Source organism: Parasteatoda tepidariorum, chromosome 6, assembly GCF_043381705.1.
Source record: "Parasteatoda tepidariorum isolate YZ-2023 chromosome 6, CAS_Ptep_4.0, whole genome shotgun sequence".
NCBI lineage: Eukaryota > Metazoa > Arthropoda > Arachnida > Araneae > Theridiidae > Parasteatoda > Parasteatoda tepidariorum.
In genome coordinates this window covers 109,243-133,536 of record NC_092209.1, presented here as the reverse complement: position 1 = coordinate 133,536, position 24,294 = coordinate 109,243, and the positions used below count along the sequence as shown (strand labels likewise).

Below are 24,294 nucleotides of genomic sequence, written 5' to 3'. Positions count from 1 at the left end.
TTCTATAGATACTAGACGAGATATTGCACATGTACAATCCAAATTTTCATGCGCGTTATCCGAAGAGTATATCTTAAAATTTAAAAAAAGTTATTAGAAATTACGGGTGCGCATTATACGCCGGGGCACGTTATACGCCAGGGCGCGTTATGCGCCGGTATATACAGTAATAATTTTAAAAAAAAGGCAATATAAATAAAAAAAAAAATTATAAATAAAGAAAGAATTAGATTATTTCTCCAAAAATTGGAATTTGTGTTAAAATCTAAATAATTTCCTTTTAAATAAAAAACATGTTGATTGTTATTAATTAATATAAAAATAATTACAATAAAATAAAAACTAATTACATAAAAATATCATTAAATTTTAATGGCAGTAAAAAAAATAGTCTCCTGCGGTTAGCTACTTTCAACAAAAAAGGTGCAAACTCATTAAATTAACTGTAAATATGATCACTAATCATGGGATAAACTTGTCAGTTGTGTCTTTTTTTTTTCAAAAGAAAAAAAAAAAAAAAAAAAAAAGCGGCAATTTTTTTAGAATAATATTTAAGGGTATTTCACAGTCATTTTGTCACTGTTTAGAAAATATGTCGGGTTCATATCAACAATGAAAATATAGTGGTATGAAAATATCACTAAGGTAGGGGTGCACAACCTTTTTGAGTGAAGGGCCACATGCACAGCAGATTGACCAATGAAGGGCAACATGCCAAAGTATTAAGATAGGCATATTGACAGCACTTGTAGGTAGTAATTGTTATATAAACATCATTGTTCTAGGCACTAAATACTTTTTGTCAATTAACCTTGTATTATCTTTGCATAAAATTAAAGACTTTTAAATGCTGAAAATTAGAAACTGTAAAACTGATTACTTAAGGAAAATTAGAATCAATTTATCAGAAAAAAATTTAAACATAAATTTTAACATTATAAAATTTGTTCATAGAATTAAATTTAAAAATAAATTAATATTCTAGTTATTAAAATAAATACAAGTTAAATACTTTGATTTAAAGAGAGTTTATAGGGTTAAAAATCATTAAAATTAAAACAAAACCTCTTCGGCGGAAAATAAGATTTAGCATTTAGTAGGGAATAGTCTTTAACTTTATAATAGTTATTTCAAATTAGTTATAAGAGGCAGGGGCGGAGAGAGGGAAGAAAAAGAAAGAAAGAAAGAAAGCATGAATTTTGAAGGAACTATTTTCCTTAATAATAAAAAATTATAAAGATACTTGTTTACAACATTTTACGACGAATATTTTTTTAACATAACATTTACAATTAATACAAACATATATTAATAATTAATAAAATTTACGGCACTTTTCGAAACAATTTTTTAAAGTTAAAATTTAATGATATACAAATCATTTCCCAGCATAGTATCACTAATATAAAATGGTCTAAGTACTTAGAAAATGGTTTAAAAAATTTCTTAATGGTTATTCTGTAATTTGCAAAACTCTTAAATATTGTGATAATTTTATCTACTCGATCATGTGATAGCTTTTTTGAGCCATTAAATGAAAATTTAATAATTTTCTTTAAAGACTGCTCTGTAATTTTAAACAGGCAAAATTCATTCTGGAAAACAGTCTTTAGACAGAAGCTGTTGTTGTGGCTGGTATTAAACTTAGGGCAAATAACTTAATCAGTTTTGGAATCTGTCCTAGAAGGTGTTATTCCTTTCCCGATTTTTAAATCATGTGAATACAAATAGCAATTTGTTATTTTTAAATTGCTTGAATACTAATTGCTATGAGTGATTTTTAAATTTTGTAAATAAGAAACGCAATGCGTCGTTCTCAAATCGCGTGAATACGAATCAAGATACGTGGTTTTTAAATTGCGAAAAGATGACTCACAACGTATGATTTTTAAAATGAGTGAATTATGTGACACGATATGTGGTTTTTAAATCCCAGAAATATGAATCGCGATGTATGATTTTTGAATTGCGAGAAGAATAACAATGTATGATATTTTAAAAGCCAGAACACGAATCGCGCTTTTAAATCTCGTTAATATGAATCGCGGTGTATGATTTTTGAATTGCGAGAAGAATAACAATGTATGATATTTTAAAAGCCAGAACATGAATCGCGATTTTAAATCTCGTTAATATGAATCGCGATAAATGATTTTTAAATCTCGTTAATGTTAATGCAACGTCCAATTTTAAGATCGCATAAATACGCATTACTATGTCCAATTATGTTCAATTTGAAAATCTCGAAAACATGAATTATGATGAGTGTCTTTTTAATTACAAAAAAGATCAAAACATACGATTTTTAAAACGTGTAAATACGAATCGCAATATGTGATATTTAAATCATGTGACAACAAAAAATAGTTTGGGTGTGTGTTCTTAAACTTGCACATGTTCATGGGACAATTTGCATATGCACGAGTTTTGAATTATTTTTTGCAAAAGGGGCCGGGTTTAATATAAATGTAAACATCTCGGGTTTTTTTTTGTTTTTCTTTAACGTTTTTTGGTTTTTTATTTTCATTTTTCTTCAGGAAGGTATCGATTTTGTTAAGATACGTAATTACTTTTTATGCTACAAAAAATTTATAATAGAATCTAATTTCATGAGTTATAATATGGTGTTAAAATATCAGGATATTCTAAATCACAAGAAAAAATTCAGCAATAACAGGAAAGAGAAAAAGAAACACGTTCGAAAAACCTCCTATATTTATGTTAAAATCGTTACAAATATGGCACGTAAAAAGTTATTATTTTAATGAGTGATTCCAAACTCATGTGCAGTCAAAAATATCAGTTTTTTTTTATCACAGGGAAAAGCATTGTAGTAACTACCAAAAAAAATATGAAAATCCCTTTATATTTATGATGAAATTAGCTTAAATAAATTGCGTCAAAAATTTATGCATTTAAAGGTGGGATTCGAAATTAAAGTCACAATAGCGTATCGAAAATAAAGAGACTTTTAAAATCTTGTAGAAATGTGTAACAATAATTGCCAAATTAACGATTGAAAAATAATTAGGTTTACAATAAAATCAGTACAAATAAACCACGTCAAAAAATTGCTACATAAGCGATTCTTTACTCGCGATTCGTACTGAAATATCGAAATTATAAGAACACATGGAAATACGTAGCAATAACTGCCAAAAAAGGGATTAAAAGTCATTTAGATTTCCCATGAAGTTTGCACAAATGAAGAGTTTTATAACTTTCAAAAATCGAAATTTCAGAAACTACGTGAGAATGGGTAGAAAAAACTACTGAAAAGTCATTGGATTTACGATGAAATCGGCACAGGCGAAGAGCGTCATAAGTGATAACTAAAATTCGTATATTGTAATAGTGACGTATTAAAAATATTGGGATTTGTAAAACTATGTGCTAATTCGTAGCGTTAACCGTTGAAAAGCTACATTGATTGAGATTGGGTGCGTCAAAAACTTAAATGCATTATTTCAAATATCCGAAAAAAAAAAAAAAAACATTTAATTATTTTCTTTTTTTCATTTTGTTCATATTGCGGCAGTGGGCCGCACATTTAGGGTTGGCGGGCCACACGTGGCCCGCTGGTTGTGCACTTCTACACTAAGGTAATCATTTAGTGACCAAAAATATAACAAGGCAAAAAAAAAAATTTTAAAAAGTTAAAGCTACACAAATTATGCACACATTAAAAGTCACTTATCAATGATTGCACATAACATCACATCTATGCCTAAGGAGGGGCATCTATAGTTTTATCATATATGAGAATGAGATGACACTATTGTAATATATTTGGAAATGAGATGGCTGATGTCCTAGCTGAAAATGGTATCTTGCAGTGCTTCGAGAGAGAAATACATTATTTATTTATAAACAGAAGAATTAAAAATAACATCAATAAGGACTATGAGAATAATTTAAATGAACAAATTGGTGGTAAGACTTGAAAGGAAAGTCTACATAGAATCCCAGATCACTCAAGACGGAATGTGGTTACTGAGTTTAGGTTGACGACCTTTAGCACTTGCTGCTCACCACTACAGACTTAAGTATCCTCTTTACCCAAATTGCATTCTGTGCAAGGAGGACGCCCTGATGAATGCTGAGCAACTGGGGGTTTGCCGAGCAGTGGTAGAAAACAACTACGACAGATACTTGAGGGCACTTGAGTTATTACAATCCCTGCTAACTGAATGGCATTCTTTTTTTTTTTAATGTTTTTAATATATATTTTTTAAAATACTTTTTCTATGTTCTAATGTTTTCAATACTGTAATGTTTTTTTAATTGGATATTAGTAATTTATGTTTATTCTCTTAGTATGCTTGTGTGGAGTGTTTTCACTCTCCAGCGTATACATGTATCAATGCATGTATCAACATACAATGATACATGTATCGAGTGCTGCTGCTAAAAATAAAGAAATAGTAGTTTGATCACTCTGGTCACTCAAATGATGCCAAGATTTCAATTTCATGTCGAGCACATTACAAGAGCTCTATTTAAACATATTTTTAAAAGTTAAATTTTCAATTCAAAACATTCTAACAATCTAAACTCTATATGGCTTTAAAATCCTGTTTTTATACAATATTATAGCAAACTTAATGTGTAATGATTCCATTGTAAATTCTATATAGTTTTTAGATTTCTTTTTTTGTCAGTTAATTGTATCCATAGAAATTAAAAATCCATTTTTTTTCAAATATGGTATTATTTATAATACGAAAATGTTGAATTAAGCATTTGTAAAAGCAACCTCACTAATTTCACTGCTGATTTCAGACAATTTTACCATAAAAGCATGTGCTTTTAACTATCACTTTTCCCACAGTTATTACTATGGGCTCCCAAATAGTTTCTAACATTGTGACTTTGTAATGTCATAGCATTTTTTAACACTTAAAATAAATTGAGAAATGCACATATTTGTCAAAAAGTTAAAATTTTGTGCATTTAAAACTGATTATTGTCAGAAGCAAATTTCTTACAGTAGTTATTTTTTAATATGAGAAAATAAATATTGAATCTTTTTACATCAGAATAAAAAGTCATAAAAATATATTTAATATTTAGTATTTAATTTTTAATGGTAATTTGGTACTTAATATTTAATGACATTATTTGTTGATAAAACTGTCACTCATGCATATGATATTGGTCAATTTGTTGTTGATGATTTGGAGACAATTGTCACCATACTGGTATGAAACCTAGATATATGAGATGAAAATGCTATCTTCAGCTTTCATAGAAAGATAGTTACACTAGATGAACTAACTATCAGTTGGTAATCACAATCAGTTCTAAAAATTTAATGAAGATGCTTAGGGCAGACTTACTTGCCATTTGGAAACTCCAAAGAGAGGTTTATCAGCCATCTGTCCAAAGGATGGAGAATAGTCATGGCGAGGATCTGTCATTTCAAATGAATTCTGAAAGGATATTTAAATTAAAGTTTAAACAGCTAAAACTATTTAAAATTCACACAAAAAACAAAATTTTAATTGTTTAATAATTTAAAAAAGTAAATATAAACTATAATAGTAGTACCTCAGGTCTGAGTCAAATGAAATTCTTTTAAAGGTAAATTTAGACCATACACTTTCAAAAAATAAAAATAAATAAATGTTATATTTTCTTATTCCATTTTAATTAAATTTAATTGTATTTGGAACCATACTAGCTCTAAACAAATGTGAAGGAGAAAGTAGAGAAAAGTTGCTAGAATGCCCTGTGTACAAGTGGAAAAAAAATATTAATTTATATAGTAGATAAGGAAAAGGTCACAAAAAATAATATTTAAAACTTTTTTAAGAAAAGTTACTATATTTTCAAAATAATTCCCAACAATTAGAGTTAATCATCTTTTTTTGAACATTGCACTTCTGTGAATTGAGAGCGTACTTAAAACTATGTGTTCTCTTTTTACTTTCCTTAAAAATTGCAAAATTCAAAAAATTTGCACAAATTGTTTAATATGTTGCACTACACTTGCAGTTGGATGTTCTGCAATTAGGGCATATCCAATACTTATGAATTATTTATTTTAAACGCTTACTGCTAGGGATGCATTGGGACACTTGCCAATTTAGCTGAATATTCTGTTAGGCTGTATCCCTTCCTCTTTTTTTATTAATCCACTGTTACACTTTTAAATGAAATAATTCATTTTTAAGGTTTTGAAAAATTGATGCAAAAGTCAGGAATTAGAATTTTGTTTATGATTTTGCATAGCCGTGTTATTAAATGCAGAAGAAGAAAAAAGAGCATAGAAAAAAAAAGGCACCAAAAGGGCAACACTAAAAAAAAAAAAAAGCCCCCAAGGAGCGAAGTCACTTTAAAAAAATACCACACGAACAATTTTATGAATATATCAATCGATTTAATACAGGTTCTTAAGCAGAATTTAATGAAAGATAAAAAAATTAATTAAATTAATTAATACACCATGGATGAGTTAAAGATTTCAGAAAAGGAACTATTCATACTTTATATTATTTAACAAAATGATTAGGATAAAGTAGCAATAAACCTCATACTAAATAAAGTTCTACCTGAGATAAATACAGGACCTACAAAGACAAAACTTCAGATACCATAGATCTTTCCTTTTTATTTAGCCACTTTCATTTTTGTCTTGCACTGTTTAGATTTGTTGCATTAAACATTTTTCTTATAATTTTTACTGCTTAAAAAATTTAACCATCCTTAAAGCTATTAATTTTTCAGACTAAGGCATTGCACTTATTGGTAATATGCAAAAAATTTACAAAATTTTTTGTTCAACATCATAAATAAAATGATGGCATTACAAAAAAAACAAGTGTGATAAATAGCTACCAAACATTTTACTTTTTTAACATTTTTCAGTTCCTCTTAGGCTCTCCAAACAATGGATCAAAATGGGCCTATTAGACTCAATAATGGGCATAGATATGGTAGGTATTTGATGTTTTAAAGTTTGTTTTAATTATATTTTAGCACAGTAACTGATAAGTTAGTTATTGGGCAAATTAGTCAAAGTGTGATGCAAAATGATCAAATTGTTTTGGAAAATGCTTCAAACCATTCGAGAATTATGCAGAAGGAGTATATTTCTTTTAAATATCTTTAGCTATAGATGGGAATGAACCTGTTCCTCATGAATCCTTTTTAGATGTAGTATTCATAATGTATGACCCTTTTATGAAGTATTCTTCTTGGACTAAAAAGTTTAAAGACTTCTATCACATTACATACAAGTATGGGTCAGGTAAATACCCAAAGGATACGGTATTTTTATACGGGTGTTTACCACTATCCTGAGAAAATACCCAAAATCTGGAAATTTTGGAATAGTCATGGTTATAGCTTTGATAATTATACAAATATCATTAATTTATGACTCAAAACAATAGAGCTACAAAACAAGTATTTTTTTAAAAAAAATCAAAGGCTAAATCTTTCAGAGTATTGATGCATTAAAAAATAATGCAAAATTACCAAATGTAATTAGATAGAAAAATTATAATTGAACAGCTTAACATTACTTTTTTCCACTTTTAGTTTGTAATTTTATTTATTTGTTTATTTAAAAAAAAACATAATTAACCCTATTACTAGTATTTCTTTGGATAAAACTTTCATTATCAATTAAATTAAACTTTAAAAAAAATCACACCCTAAAAAATAGGGGTGCACAACCTTTTTCAGTGTAGGGCCACATGCACAGCAGATTGACCAATGAAGGGCCGCATGCCAAAGTGTTTAGACCGACATATTGAAAGCAATTGTTGGTGGTGATTGTTATATAAACATCATTGTTTATATAACACTAAATTCTTTTTGTCGGTTAACCTTGTAATCTCTTTGCAGAAAATACAATACTTTAAAACGTTTAAAATTAGAAAATGCAAAACTGATTACTTAAGAAGGAAAACAGAATTCGAAAATCAGAATCAATTTATCGGAAAAAATTTAGATAAATTGAAATAATTAAAAAACTATGGAAAAATTGAAATTTTTTTAATCACATTACAAAATACAAAAGTCCATTTAAACATAAATTTTAACCTTAATTTTTTTTCTTCATAGAATTAAATTTGAAATAAATAAATATTCTAGTTATTAATATAAATTCAAGTTAAATACTTTGATTTAAAGAAAGTTTATAGGGTTAAAAATGATTAAAACTGAAACAAAACCCCTTAAGTGTAAAGTAAGATTTAACATTTATTAGGGAATGTACTTTAACTTTCAGACATTTTCATTTTAAATTAATAAGAGGCTGAGAGAGGGAAGAAAAAGAAAGAAAGAAAACACATTAAATTTTAAGGAACTATATTCCTTAATAATAAAAAACTATTAAGATACTTGTTTACAACTTTTTATGACGAATATATTTTTAACATGACACTTACTATTTACAATTAATACACAATCAATTAACAATCAATAAAATTTACATTACTTTACGAAACTTATCTTGATTAAATTTTTTATACAGTTAAAATTTAATGATATACAAATCATTTCCCAGCATATAATCATAAATGATATAAAATGCTCCAAGAAGGTAGAAAATGGTTTAAAAAATTTCTTAATGGTTATACTGTAATTTGCAAAATTTTTGAATATTGTGATAATTTTATCTACTTGATCATGTGATATTTTTTGAGCCATTAAATGAAAATGTAATGATTGTATTTAAAGACTACTCTGTAATTTTGAACAGGCCAAATTCATTCTGGAAAACAGTCTTTCGACAGAAGCTGTTGTTGTGGGTAGTATTAAACTTAGAGCAAATAACATAATCAGTTTTGGAATTTGTCCTAGATGGTGTTCTTCCTTTCTGGGTTTTTAAATCGCGGAAATACAAATAGCGATGTGTTATTTTTTAATTGCTTGAATACGAATTGCTATGTGTTATTTTTTAATTGCTTGAATACGAATTGCCATGTGTGATTTTTAAATTGCGTAAATAAAAAACTGGATGGTTGTTTTTCAAATCGCGTGAAACCAATCGTGTGGCTTTTAAATTGCGAAAGGACTACTCACAACACTTGATTTTTAAAATGCATGAATATGAATTGCGATATATGGATTCTAAAACGCATGCATATGAATTGCGAGAAAAGTCGCAATGGATGATATTTTAAACGCCAGAACACGAATCACGATATGTGATTTTAAATCCCGTAAATACGAAGGATTATTTTTAAATCTCATTAATGTTAATACGAAATGCGATGCGCAATTTTCAGATAGCGTAAATACAAATTACGATGTATGACTCTTAAATTACATGTGACAACAAAAAGAATAGGTTCGATGTGTGTTGTTAAACTTGCACGTGTTCATGGAACTAAAGAATTATGCCGTGTTTTGAATTATTATTTTTTTTGCAAAACGGACCGCGTTTAATATAAGCACACCTCGTTTTCTTTTTCCTGGGAAGGTGTTGATTTGGCTAAGATACGCAATTACTTTTTAAGTTATGAAAAAAAATTAAAACTGAATCGAATTTCACGAGTTGTAATATTGTGTGAAAATATCAGGTATATTCTAAATCACAAATAAAAATGCAGCAATAACGGGAAAGAAGAATAAACCCGCTCGAAAAACCTCTTTAAAAATGCGTGTTAAAATCAGTACAACGCAAATGATAAAATCGGCACAAACAGAGCACGTAAAAAATAATTATTTTAATGCGCGATTCAAAACATAGTATTAAAAATATCATAATGTGCAATCACGGGGAAAACATAATAACTACTAAAACAATAAAATGCGGGATTTGAAATTAAAATGCTGCAATAGGGTATAAAAAAATATCGGTACTTTCAAAACCTTGTAGAAATGGGTAGTAATAATTTCTAAAATAACGATAGAAAAATAATTTGATTTGCGATAAAATCGTTACAAATAAGCCATGTCAAAAAATGGTTATCTAAATGAGCGATTCTTTACTCGCGATTCGTAATAATATCGTGCTAAAATATCAAAGTTTTAAAAAACGGGCGGAAATGTGCAGCAATAACTGTTGAAAATAGGATCTAAAGTCCTTTAGATTTTCCATGAAGTTTGCACAAATAAAGCGTTTCATAACTTTCAAAAATCGCTATTTCAGAAACTACTTGAAAATGGGTAGCATTAACTACCGAAAAGTCATTGGAATCGGCACATACGAAAAGCGTCAAAAGTGGTAATTAAAATTCGTAAATCGTAATAATGATGTATTAATAATATTGGGATTTTTAAAACTATGCTGAAATCCGTAGCGTTAACCATCAAAAAACTACATTGATTGAGATTGGTTGCGTCAAAAACTTAAAAGTGTACATTTAAATTACCGANCATTGGAATCGGCACATACGAAAAGCGTCAAAAGTGGTAATTAAAATTCGTAAATCGTAATAATGATGTATTAATAATATTGGGATTTTTAAAACTATGCTGAAATCCGTAGCGTTAACCATAAAAAAAACTACATTGATTGAGATTGGGTGCGTCAAAAACTCAAAAGTGTAAATGTAAATTACCGAATTTTTTTTATTATTTTTCAAAAACAAATATTAATTTTTTTTTTTTTCATTTTGTTCAGATTGTTGCCGCGGGCCGCATTTGGCCTGCGGGCCGCAGGTTGAGCACCCCTACTAAAGAATATATTTAGAAAAATATTTTTGGCTTAATGAATTATTAAAAAACCAATTGGTTTAAATCAATAATATATTTAAAAAAAATCTTAGTTGATTTAAATTGCAACTTTAATCATGCCAACACTGCTTAGAAACACTCAGAAGTATAAAAAACTTATTTGTTGCTATTATTATTGTTTATTTACAATAACCCTCTCACTTTTTTAAAAACAAAAACATTGCATTGCGGCTTCATTGATGCATTCAATAGAATTTCAAAGCATTACTTAAAATAGATTTGGAAAAGAAAGTTAGAAAAAAAAATCACTGCTAAAGATTCATTTGTAAATTTTTAAAAAAAAATATTTTAGTCTATACAAAATTCATAAATGCTTTTTTTTTCGATAAAATTCTTCACTAATAGCTTCTTTTTTTTAATAATCTTATTAACAAAAAAAAAAGCTTAGTATACTGATGAACATGCTTAAAACAAATGCAGGCTCTCAAGTTTAATAGTAAATTGTTCACAGGAAAGCTCTCAAAAGTCTGCAAAACTAGTTTTCAAAAAGAAAAACAACAATACTAAACAAATTGCAGAAAAAAATTAAGAAAATAAAAATCAATCAAAGGAAGAAAAAAAAAACCTGGATGACTGGAGTAGTAAGTAAGAATTTTTCTTTCGTTTTTTTTGCACTTTCACTATCTTCTGCTGACTGAATGTATTTTTTTTAAAATTTTTGTTTTCAATGAGTATGGAAAAATACAAATCTAAAAACTCGACAGGTTTGAAAGACTCAACTTTAAAACAATAAAACACAGCACAGAAATATTATTATAAAAGGATAGTAAGGCATGTGTATGGTATGATCTTTTATTTTGTGATATCAATAGGTTGAATTTGGGAAGAACAACAATTAGTAGGTAATCTCTTTTACTTTTTTTTTAAAAAAAAAAGACATTCAGAAGTAAGAGTGTAATTGTTTAAAACCACACATATGGATCAGAGAAAGATCTATACGTATTAAAAGTATTATTTTTACATAATTAATTAATAATATATTTACATAATTTATCTGCAGTAAAAACAGTAATAGCAGACTGTTTTGCGTGATAAATTCTATAAAATAAATTAGGTAAAACTTCATGAAATTTTGAAAATAAAAATATATTTCTAATAAGTATTTTTTAGTTAGGAAAATAGTTTTAAATTTTCAAAACGTACATAATTATAGAAAATAGTATTGGATATTATAAACAGAAATAAGAATTTATGAAAGATTAAATCACACTAAAAAAAAACAAATTGAAATACAATGATTAATTTCAAGATATGTTACATGTTAAGACTAGTTTTTTCCCCCTTCTTTTTGGCAAATAATTAACTAAATATAAACCCTTCATATGTAAAATCTCCCAGTTTTTTAATGTTTTCTGTTTACTTAAATATTTAAAATCAATTGAAAAAATATGAATCACAATATTAAAGCTATTAATAATGTTACTCATATTTTTATAAAAATGTGCCAATACAAGATCAAATGTTTAATGCATTGTTATCAATTTATGCTTTCACATTTAAAGTGAAGTTTGATAGAATCAAATAGAACATTGTAGGATGCATCATAAATTTCACTAGCTATCACACGTATTAACCAAGACATTATTTTATTTATCTCATATCAACACTAATAAATGGTGGATGAGATATCTTCTCTTATAAATACTTTTATTATGCTCTAGACTGAAAATGTAAAAATAATAAATAAAACAAAATGTAAGCTATGTACATATACTGCTCAGTAATCATTCTAAAAAATAGGACACATCAGTAAGATGATATATAAAAAGATACAACATAAAGAATCACTTCATTAATGAAAAATGAATGTGACATTGATTCTCCATTCAATATCCAGAAAACTATCCTAAATTTTTATTTAAACAGTGACGAATGAAATCATTAAGTTAACGTAAGAAACAATAAGATTTTTCTCTCCAATCAGAACAAAATGAAAAAATTGTCTACTTATACATCTTTCTTACTATATGATAATTGCATTGTATGATGAAGATTTTATAATTGAATGTACACTATTATACGAACTTGAATGACTTGGACATAGCTGACACCGGTACTTTTACTGTTACTCATTTGTTATGAATTTCCATAACAAACAACAACGTGACGTTACAAAAGCTCAAAAGGAAGAAAAAAGTTTCGGATTTATTTGCACCTAGCTGTTATCTGAAAGTAAGAGATAACGCGTATCTCCAACAGCGTTACTTATCTAAAAACTAGATAAGTGGTCATGGAAACAAATATATCCCCCTCATAATGTGCAAATTTCAGTTCGACTAAATTAGAAAATAATTTTTACATAGAAAGTAAAAGAATCTTTAAGTCTAACCTTTAGCGTGATAAGTTTGGCATAAAATCTTAAAAAATCAAAACTTAATTCTGTTAGTTAAAGCATTTCACATGTTCTGGTAATTCACTTTTGAAATATTTAGAAAGAAACTAGTCAATATATTTCGTTAATTCAAAAAATTATCATTTAACAATGAAATTATCACTTTATTTACAAATTAAGCTTCTAGCTACTCAATTCTGCCTATACGAAGACTGCTGCTCTAGAAAACAAATACGCTGGTAGTAAAGCCTTAAATTAGTTTATTTTCATAACTCAGAAGCTCAGAAGAAATAACAATGAGAAGAAATAGGCTATCAAGTAAATTTCCTGTTCAAAGTTTACATTTCAGTTTTATATTTGATGCACTTGTGCTTATAAGGTGTAAAAAATAATTTATATCGTTTTGCATAATATCGTGAAACTCACTAAGTATTCGTGAAAAGTACGGAATGCTGTTTTAATTTTTCTAACTTTCTTATTATATATATTTTTTTCTTAAACTTTGATTGCGAAAGTGTATTTTGTAAACTTTCTGAGAGTAGAGCCAAACTAGGTATCTAAAATCCATAAATATGGTCAAAGATTGGAATTCCGTTGATTTTTTTTACTGTTACGTAGCAAAAATGTCTCAGTAAATGAAACTTTGAGACTTTTTTTGTTTTGCTAAAACTTGTTCAGACAATTGAGTTTCTAAAACATTATAATTATAGATTTTTTCTAAAAATAAACTGAAAAACAGCTTTTCATTTTATGAAACTGAATGTTTATAACACACCTAATTTGTTTTCAAACTAACCAATACGCTGCAATTCTTCTGAATTACATTTGCTGTAATACGGGCATGTGTATCAGATAAGATTTATCTTTCTTTAATTTGCATTTAATTCTCTTTTTTAGTGTATTCTCATATTTGTTTACAAATTGCTCTGATGGTTTCATTGTTATAGTTGCTATCAGCATTATTTGATGATGTGCCTAGAGCATGAAGCTCTTAATAATTTTTGCGATTGAATTCCTTTGTCATCAGCTTTTCATATTAGATTGGCACAGTTATAGCTGATAAATCTAATGATAATTTTTTTTTTACTATAAAGCCGTGTCACAGGGATTACAAAAAGAGATAAGTTTTTCGTAATATTGCAAAAGTTCTCATCAATCCATCCTTTTAGGTATCTATTTGAATATTCGTACTACTTTGAGACTAAAACCAATATGATTGAATAAGTTCTAAAGTCGAGTGATATGATCAAAAGATTTCACTGCTTTAAGCTATAATAGCCATTACTGAATTACAAGAAAACGAGAAGGCCCATGTATATTTCTAAGCTCTAAATATGTTATTAATGAAGTTTTATGACCCTTAATAGATAAATATAATATATTAATGTTTGTCATCTTTTATTTTAAGGATATATGATCAAATGGCTGGTCCAAGTAAAAGCTTAAATTTCCAAAATTCCGAAGAAGATGATGATGGAAGATTTGGAAATTGTAAATTTTATTTTATCTCTTTTCATTTATTTTTTTTTTTTTTTAGTTCACAAAATTTTTTTTAAGAACATGCTTGCAATTAATAAAAAATTGGTATTTCATTTTCTTTATTATAAAATAATTATGTATACAAATTTTGTGAATATGACCTCATTGTTTGTTATTTTATATATACAAGATGAGATCTTCAGCCTTTTGTAAGTAAAAATTTCTTCCCTTTCCGCCTTTTAGTTACCATTTCACAAAGCTGCCATTTTTTGAATTATTATGTTCTGAGTTTTAAAACTTTGAAAATTTCTAAATTATTTCCAATTTCATAATTTTTAAACAGCTGTAACTCAAACTATTTGACCGAGGGAGTCAAATTTTGTTCTGTTTTTAATTAGACTATTTAAAATAACATGGTCAAATTATTTTTAAAAATATTTTTTAATAAAACTTACATTTTAAAATTAAGAAATTTTATATTTTGAAAGAGTAAATATTTAATTCTTTTTTAAGCAATGTTTGTGCCGAATTTCAAGATGATATTTCTTTGAAATCACGATGAAAAAGAGAAAATAATAATAATTTGTAGTTTAACATTGACNAAACTTACATTTTAAAATTAAGAAATTTTATATTTTGAAAGAGTAAATATTTAATTCTTTTTTAAGCAATGTTTGTGCCGAATTTCAAGTTGATATTTCTTTGAAATCACGATGAAAAAAAGAAAATAATAATTTGTAGTTTAACATTGACATAAACCATATATACTAAAAAAAAAAAAAAGAAATTACATGACATAAAATTAATATTTTAGGTATGGTCAAAATGTCTGATTTTCTTGGATATTTGGATGAAGGAAAAAACTTTGATTTATCCTTGACTGGACAAGCCTCCACTTATTTCTATGGGCATGCAACATACACAGCAATTTCTTGAAAAAGAACAATGAATAATATGAGAAGTTACTTCAATTATATGAGTAGTCTGAAAAATAATTTATTTTTATTTGCATTTGGAAACAGTTCAGAGGGTTGAATGCTTGGAACTTTTGAGTATCAACGATTGATAACAGTTCCTCAAACTGCTCCTACCTATACTGTAACAAATGCCTTTTCCATCTGCGTAAAAATGCCTCAATTCCATAAAAATCCTCTTTGTTTTGACAAAGATTTATGAAATTTTTGTGGTTTTTGTACGGTACTGCAGACTCATATAAAAAGCAATTTTACATCATTAAGATTTCAAATGTGGCAAAATACTTCTTAAAGGTATCATCTAATGACCTGTTTTGAACAATGGACTGTATTGATAGGAAAGAGGGGACTAATAAACTAATAATGTTTTTAACAAAGCTATTAGTCCAGTTATTTCTCACACCTCGTATGTCAAAGATTTGAAAACATTGTAGTCAATGAAAATGTATTAAAAAAAGGGGGGGGAAATATTTTATTCTTATCTTATTGACACCCAAAACAAAATCACAATAAAAAAAAAATTTCTTGTAGTTTTTTCTATTGACAATTTTAATGAAATTTAAACAATTCAATCTAAATTTTGTCAAATTTTCCCAGATTTTGTTAGATATTTAAAAAAAAAAATATTTTCCTAAACTATACTTTTATTGAAATAACATTCATTTGACATAAAATTATCTTAATTTATGTTTAGTGGAATATCATGAAGATGAATATGGTTATGTTCAGCCTTATGGTGCGAAAGCTTCTCAAGCTCTAATTTCACAGCTGCCGAGCAGACATTTAGGTGACTCTTTATGGAATCTTTTTAAATGTTTTCACTTTTTCAGAATTTCCAACTGTATTTTATAGCAATCTCGATAATCACTAGGGTTTTGTTAATTTATGCACATTGTAAAGTGATGGAATAAAACTAAAAAACAATCAATATGTATCTTTAGCTGTAAGTTTTATAGAAATAGTTTGAATTTAAATAAATTAAACTTAATGTATTTCTAGGAAGTAAAAAATTTTTCAAATCTACTTTTTAAAACAATAACAATTTCCATATTGTTTTACACAGAATTTTAAAATCTGCATATGTATCATATTATGTAAGAGTGTGTTCCAGTATTCATATACAGTCAAACCCCGCTATAGTGAACATGGTTTATAGTGAACTCCCGGATATAGTGAATGAAATGTTTGATCCCGTGCCTTGCTATACACTTATAATGTTATTTTTTGTGGATATAGTGAACCAAAAAGTGAGGAATTTGGATATAATGAACTTTTTTCTGTCTTCGACTGATTTTCTTCTTCATTTTTTTGTAATAATTTTGAAATTTTTACTTTAAAATAAATACGTATACCGATTTTTAGAGTCATCTATAGAGAGGAATTTAGCGATAAGCTTCTTTTATCTCACTTTCCCATCCCTAAACAAACTAAGCAGATATTTCCAACCCAGGCAGATAATGCACCTGTAAGGTTTCAGTGGGATTAATATGCATTTTCTGTCAGAGGGAATGAGTAAATTATTCATTATTGGTCAAAGGGTTGGACACTAATATGTGTTGATAAGGCCTTCATTTCAACTCCTTTTTGCTCTCAGTTCAGTTTAAAAAAGGCTGTAAACAAAGTGTCTCAAATTTAACTATGGCGAGCAGTAAACGTAAAACGTTCTCCATTGATGATAAAATGGGCATAATCAGAAAAATTGAAATGAATGCAATCAAGCTGATATTTGCAGGGAATATAAACTTTACAAATCTGCAGCTTGTAGCATGTGGAAAAATAGGCAATTAATTATTTCTACTCATGAAAAAAATTTAGATGGCAGAAAAAAGTTGAGAAAAGCAGATCACAAGGATGTTGAAGAAGCATTACTGAAGTGCTTCAGCATTCAAAGAAGCTGCAATCTTCCAGTATCTGGACAAATGTCGATGAATTTGCTAAGCAATTTTAGGAGACTACTTTTATGTGCTTGAATGGCAGGTTAGACAGGTTAAAAAAGCGGAATAACAGAAATTCAGGAAAAATTATCTGAGAGTCAGGAAATGTTTCCATATCTGATGTTGAGGATTGCTTATCAGCTTAAGATTACTAATTTTTTCTTTGTAAGCAAGACGAAGAGCAATGAAAAATAACACATTTTTCGCTACTATAATATATTTCAGTAATTTATTTAATTACTGTGTAATAAAAGAAAGGAGTAATGGAACCATTAATTAAATTGCCTGCGTAACAGATGTAGTGAGCTCCGGGTTATAGTGAACCAAAATATCGGTCCCTTGAAGGTTCACTATAGCGGAGTTTGACTGTATAACAATATTTTATTTTAGAAATTAGTATATTATCTTTAATTGTGATTTCAAAATGTGGTTTTTAGTAGTGTATGTGTTTGGTATGTAATCCAATTGTATTAATAAGTGTTGATGATGATCCTTAAACAGGGTTAAAAGTCCTTAAAAACTGCTTAATTTTTATTTTGGAGAATAAGGGCCCTTAAAAGTACTTAATTTTGGTTCAAGGCTTTAAAAAGTCTTTAGTTTTTTAGCATCACTATGGTTGACAGGAACAATTTTTCTGCTCAATTTTTTCAATTTCAATGAAATAATTTAAAATGGAATGCAGATTAGTTTCATACGTTAACTTTTACAATCTGAATGGCGTTAACTTTTAAATATCTGAAAATGTTTGAAATAAAACCCGACCCGTGTTTACAAAAATTGCCTGGTACTTCCTTGGTGAGCCATGTTAAATTCATACAATTATATCAGTGTTCACATTATAATAAAATTGTTTTTTGTAATTTTTTTATTTATTGATTTTTTTAGGGTGGTAAATAATTTGCACTATCACTGGAGACATGTATATTCGATGATGAACAATCATGCTATTTTTAAAGTTCTTAATTTTTCAAAAAAGTACTTAATTTTTTCAAAAAAGTACTTAATTTTTTCAAAAAAGTACTTAATTTTTTCGAAAAAAGTACTTAAAAGTGCTTAATTTTTGCTTTGTTGAAAAAGTGGGAACTCCGTTAAAACAGTTCCTTTAAATAATTATGTTTTAATATACACTTTCATGTAAAATATTGAAAGAAACTACTGTTTTGATTATAAAGAAAATTATTAAATTTATTTTTCTTTCTAATTGATGTTTTTATTTAGTTTTCACTTATTTAAAAATGATTATTTAAATAGCTTGGAAATTAGTATGATTATTTAAAGCGGATTGTGCAGTTATAAAGTGTTTAAAAAATTTATTTTAATGTTTCTTTTGCATGAAGATTTTCTTCTACATGGGTTAAAAGAAACTTTTATCTTCTGAGGCAGTGCTTTCTTTTTTTTTCTTAACGTGAGGCAAATTTTATTTACCAATGGCTTATTGGGACCAGCTAGTCTTTTTTCTCACACTTGTTATTTTACCATTCGGCTGCATTGTTCTAAACGATTGATTATCTTTCGCAAATTTTGCTTTTTGGCAGATCTCTGTTGTTAGGTTTCGAAACAAGCAGCAATTAGTGGATAGTTAAAACGTCATAAATTAGTTTTTTGTGTGTATTGATATTGATTAATTTTAATAGTAAAGTTTATATTGATTAATGCTAATGGAATGTATTCTCATTTGTGTGAAAAGGCTCAGGAAAATACTATAATTGCTTTATTTACTGTTCATAATATTTTTAAAAATTTATTAACATATTTTTGCATTACAAAATCTTTGAAACGGTGTTGAGTGTTTTGAATTTCAAATCATATTTTGATGAAAATTATAGATGTCCTTCTTGATGAAGAAGAAGTTGAAAAAGAGGATAAAACAAAAAGTAGCTTGCGAAGGAAAGATTCTCATTACAGAACACTTCAGCTTAAAAATGCTACTCTTAATTCACGTCATAAAGGAATTAGTGCAAACAAAATTTATGAGGTAGTATGAAATATTTATTTTTATCTATTAAAATGAAATGTGCTTTTCATTCTATTAAAACTATTTACTGTGACCACCACTTATATTATCAGCCACTTTTTAAAATCAAATTTCCAGGAACAGAGTACATCAATATCAAAACATGTTCATGTCTTGAAACATGCCGTTTAATAGAATCATTGTCCCATTTTTATAAATTCACATTTTTATTAGACATACGCTTTAAAAATGAAAAACTCTGACTTTTCTTCTCTGGATGATTAAAATGTTCTGTATGCGTAACATGAAAATAACAAATTTCATTCTTCTCCATGCGAACAACTAAGCAAATTTACAGATGTAGATTTCACTTCTTATCACTTAGGAATTGAGAAACCATAGTTTAAAAAAAAATAATAATAAGTTGGGACTGTATAATGCAGTGCAATTTAAAAAACAGCTTGCTTCACAACAGATTTCAAGAAAAGTGGCTTGACAACTATTCTATTGCTAATGCTATGAATTGTAAAATATAATTTCAAGAAACTGATAAAACGAAATTTATATTTGAAAAACTTCTGCAATATGTAGCTTATTATACACAGATGCCAAATATATAAAAATCTCAGTTTTGTCGCCTAGGTTGATTTTTTATTTGCCGGGCAGTATAGGAATAGATGAAAACTATTTATGAATAGAGAAATGACTATGTTAATCACTCACTTAATCATTCTGTACAATAAATCCAGTAAATGTCTGGAAAAAAACTTGATGTTTTAAAATTAACTTTACAGCAAGGATAAAAAAATATTGAAAGTTACAAAAAGTTTACTAGATTTTGTCTAGGCTTTTATGCTTAGAGGAATGAAATTTTATAAAACTAATCTTTTTTTTTCTTTAGGAAATTGATGTTTTGTTTGAATAAATATTTTTTATTATCAATCCTCTCTTCATTATCTATGAGGAAAATAATTAGAATTGTTAAGTGCAGTTTTATCACAACTTTGCAATCTGACCTCCATGCCACTAAAAATGCCAATGTTTTTCTTTAGCTGTTATTTATCATCATTTTGGCATTTATTGCTACAAATTTTTTATTGTTTTTAAAATATCAATGTTTAGAATATGTTAGAGTATTGTGACATGCAAATTTCTAATTGTGCATTTCAGTAATCTTAATTTTGCATGCTTACTTTGTTACAATATCAGGTATTGCTATGGATTTTCACGTTTTCAAAATTTCACTTTTTGTTACAATATCCTTATAATATGATCGATCTGAGAAAAGCTCAAATAAATAAGGGTTCTTTTCTATCCATTCAATTTGCAACGAATATTTAAATTTAAGAGCAAGCTACTCTTTTATTCTCTTTTGAAGAAAATTAAATGGTTCTTAAATGGAGATTATTTGTTATAATTTTATTTTTCAAGCATTCACCATAAGTTAGTTTATTAATTTATAAAAATTTTGCTGCCAAATTTTAGTAAAGGAATTGTTTTATACAGGGTTTGACAAAATATGGAAACACTTCTATACAGGGGGTATCGAAGTGTTTCCAAATTTTGTCAAACCTTTACACCTAAACAGGATATACAGGGGTTCTACAAAATAATGGAAGCACTTCAATACGAACACAATTTTTGATATTTCTCAAAAAATACTTAAAGAAATAGTTTATAAATTTAGATCGGGCAATTTTTCGTATGAATAACATCATCTCATACATGTATCATAAGTTAAAGGCTTTTTGAGGTTTGAGGGACCAACAATAGATTAAAAATGGGAAAAAATGTTTTTAAACACTGTATGCCAAAAAATGTAGTAATACATTTGTAACTTATTACTATTATTTTGGTTATTATATGCAATAATTATGTAAAATTTCGTAAACATAGCTTAATTTTTATTGGAGATATCAACATTAAAAAAAAAAATTTATCTCCATTTTTTTTGCTATAACTTTGAAAATATTCAATAAATTATACAGAACTTTTGAATAAATTAAAAATTGATTACAAAATTATTGCTTTAAAATTTGAGAAAAATTAGTTAAAAACTGCACAAGATATAAGTATATATGGTAGTTCTTTTATACTGCACATGCCTGGAAAAATTTTCTTAATTTGAAAAAAGTTCTTAATTTTGTAGTGAGTTGTATTTGATAACTAATCGAAAAATTTGATTTTAATATCTTAGAAATTTAAAATGTGTAATGTAATTTTCTAAGTGGTTTTCTTACTTTTTAAAAGAAGCTCAAAATAATAAGGGGTTTTCCACCAATTTCATTTTGAACAATTAAATAAGATTTACTAGCAAATCATTGTACCCTTCTAATGATGGTCTGTACAACAAAGTGTGATGGTATTAGGAAATAAAACATGCAAAAAAGAAAAAATGTTTTATGGGTGATAATCCCCTACAATGCCCGTGAAATGAACGAAATGAAGAGAAAGTTAAATGAACCATTTGCAAATCAATTAGAACTTACGTTTGAAACTTATATTTATCTCAGATCCTCAACTCAAATCCAGACTCAAATGAAGAAGAAAAGATGAAGACCCTTCGTGAGATGCACCAGAGCCTGACCATCAAGCGACAGGTGAAAGAAAAGTTTGATGCGGACAGGGAGAGGAAGATTGCCTCCCACTCTCTTGGAAGCTGTTTAAGGTGTAAACTGAGTGTTGGGATGGTGAGATTATTTTTTCTCTTTTTTTTATAGCCAAGCACATTTCACATTATTGTGTTGCATGTGAAATCAGACACTTAACGTAAAAATTTAAAAGACCTTCTCAAAAATATCTTTTGATTTGTATGAACTAAAATAGACTAAAAACTAATAAAAATTAAGATTTTTCGAAAAAAGTTTTAGGATAATCCTCTATTTTAATTTAATGATTTCCCTTTTGATATGCATTAATGATTTGATTTTTCTTGAAATGCAACTTATTTTGCTGTGTTCTTATTCCTATTTTAAGTATAAAAATGCAATCTTTTTTGTTATTATACTTGATGAGACGAGACAAGGAACAGCACGCACTTCTAAACATAACTTTATTCCTCTTTGTTTACACACACACTGAACAACAAAATTAATAGAAAAAATAGAACATGAATAATAGTACCCTCTAGTGATGAGGCAAACTGAATTTAAGGATAAACAATACTAAAATTTTATTCTCTTGTTTTTTTCTTCCCCTCTCTTCTGATTTTTTTTTTGTTTTTTTTTTTTTGAATCTGCTAATTAAGTTGAAAATGTTTCCAAATGTTATTTTTTAGTTTAGACAGAAAATTTCAGTTGAACAAAAAAGAAAATAATTATTCAGTTATCTGAGGAGTATAAATTAAAATCAATTATAAATAGTTCTAAATTTAAAAAAAAAATAAAGAAAAATTATGATTAAGGCTTATATGAAACTCCTTTTGAATTTTTTTTTAAAAATTGTATAACTAATTGTTAATTACCTTGTTGAAGATTCACTGTGGGTTGGTTTAAAAAGAGAGTTGTTGTTATTCTTTTTTCGTACAGATAATTGGTAATAAAATAAAAGCATATTAGTGGTATAATTTTTTAGATCCATCCCTCATTATAAATTAGATCAAAATATTAATTTTCCTACATTATACATTGACAAGCCACAGAAGAAAAAAAATTAAATCTTTTAGAGTCATGTCACACCAACACTTTTTCCTTGGGGATGTAGTTTGCTACTCTTTTAACTACAATGGTTCACTAGACAATGGTAACCTTAGGAAAGATCTTTATTGGACTACTTTCTTGCTTATCAGTCTTGCATTTTTTTACAATTATTCTCTCCATTCATTACAGTGCTGGTTGTATGTACATATGAATTAGTGAATACAAAACTATAGTGAAATCAATTATGAAGACATATCATGATGACTAAGAATAGCAAAAGTATATTAATTATCTGAAGATTTATACTGACTTCATTAGAAAAGATAAAATAAATTTCTTACCTGATTCTCGCTTTTTCCTTCATTGCGTATGTCTTAAATCAATCAATATTGAAATATTTAAAATGCTATCAGGTTACATTATTCACAACTATTAACTATTTTGTTTCACTTGCAATTTCTTTTGTGACAACCTCCGTCGCAGAAATCCACCGCAGATTATCACTCCATCGGCAGATTACTTGTTGTATCTCAAATTTAAAAATAATATAATTGCTTGCAAAATTATTTTTTTTAATCTTTTTTAAAATAAAATTGCAGAGTTAAATAAAGATTAAATAAGTAAGCAAATATTTTTCCTATTTATTATAAATAATCTCATTGAGAAAAAGACTTTTTAAATTTTATGAATCTAATTGACTTAAAACAATACATTAATCAGGTAGAGCCCGAATGCAGTGCTTCGACAATCTAGTTGCAGGAAGGTTTTTATTATGGTCTCTGGCACAATATGTTCTTAAGCTATGAAAACATATTTAAAACAAATGAAAAAAGTATTAAATTATTTAAATTTTTTACATTAAAAAAAATTTACATTTTTTTTTACATAAATTTTAAAATCTTACTTTTCTTCCAGTTTTGAATCTAAGATAAGCTGATAATCTAGTTTAGCATTTTGTAAGTTGCAAATTGAATTTTTTAAAAAGAAGCATGAATTTTTGTCTTCCCTTTGTTTACACGTGAATTATTATTTTTTTTTAATTATTTAGATGATTTCTTTTCTTTTAAATTTAAACTTGCATTTAACTATTATTTGCTAATTCAATTTTTTCGTGTCTAATATTAGTCTCCCAATTATTGGGATGCAGAATGGCTCAGAAAACTCAGCTCTAAATATTGTGTCTTACTAAAGGATTGATCATAACAGTCAAATACCTTGTATATTTTGCCATTGCATTTTAGATTGACACAAGTAAAAGAAAATGTCATCGCAGATTCTATGTACCAAT

At 27.4% G+C, this 24,294-nt stretch overlaps 2 protein-coding genes across 11 annotated transcripts in view; one reads left to right on the top strand and one right to left on the bottom strand.

Annotated features, from left to right (window-relative positions):
- Positions 1 to 13,164, bottom strand: part of LOC107443256 (transmembrane protein 243) — a 29,014-nt gene extending 15,850 nt beyond the window's left edge. The window contains exons 1-2 of one of the 4 annotated variants that reach the window (XM_016057063.3): positions 13,025 to 13,164; positions 5,340 to 5,432 (exon numbers count right to left, since the gene is read on the bottom strand). In XM_016057063.3, coding sequence (XP_015912549.1) covers positions 5,340 to 5,420 — 81 coding nt within the window. In that variant the 5' untranslated portion in view covers positions 5,421 to 5,432; positions 13,025 to 13,164. Of the gene's footprint in view, positions 1 to 5,339; positions 5,433 to 12,483; positions 12,526 to 12,659; positions 12,860 to 13,024 lie in introns of those variants that run through there. The other 3 variants (XM_016057061.3, XM_016057062.3, XM_043053602.2) reach the window with 3 other exon arrangements.
- The window catches only part of LOC107443255 (transmembrane channel-like protein 5), a 99,415-nt gene continuing 88,084 nt past the window's right edge, over positions 12,964 to 24,294 (top strand). For 2 of the 7 annotated variants that reach the window (XM_043053601.2, XM_043053597.2), the window contains exons 1-5: positions 12,964 to 13,103; positions 14,436 to 14,518; positions 16,175 to 16,267; positions 19,241 to 19,389; positions 21,882 to 22,058. In XM_043053601.2, coding sequence (XP_042909535.1) covers positions 13,096 to 13,103; positions 14,436 to 14,518; positions 16,175 to 16,267; positions 19,241 to 19,389; positions 21,882 to 22,058 — 510 coding nt within the window. In that variant the 5' untranslated portion in view covers positions 12,964 to 13,095. Of the gene's footprint in view, positions 13,104 to 13,205; positions 13,470 to 13,560; positions 13,581 to 14,435; positions 14,519 to 16,174; positions 16,268 to 19,240; positions 19,390 to 21,881; positions 22,059 to 24,294 lie in introns of those variants that run through there. The other 5 variants (XM_071181559.1, XM_021148247.2, XM_043053598.2 and 2 more) reach the window with 4 other exon arrangements.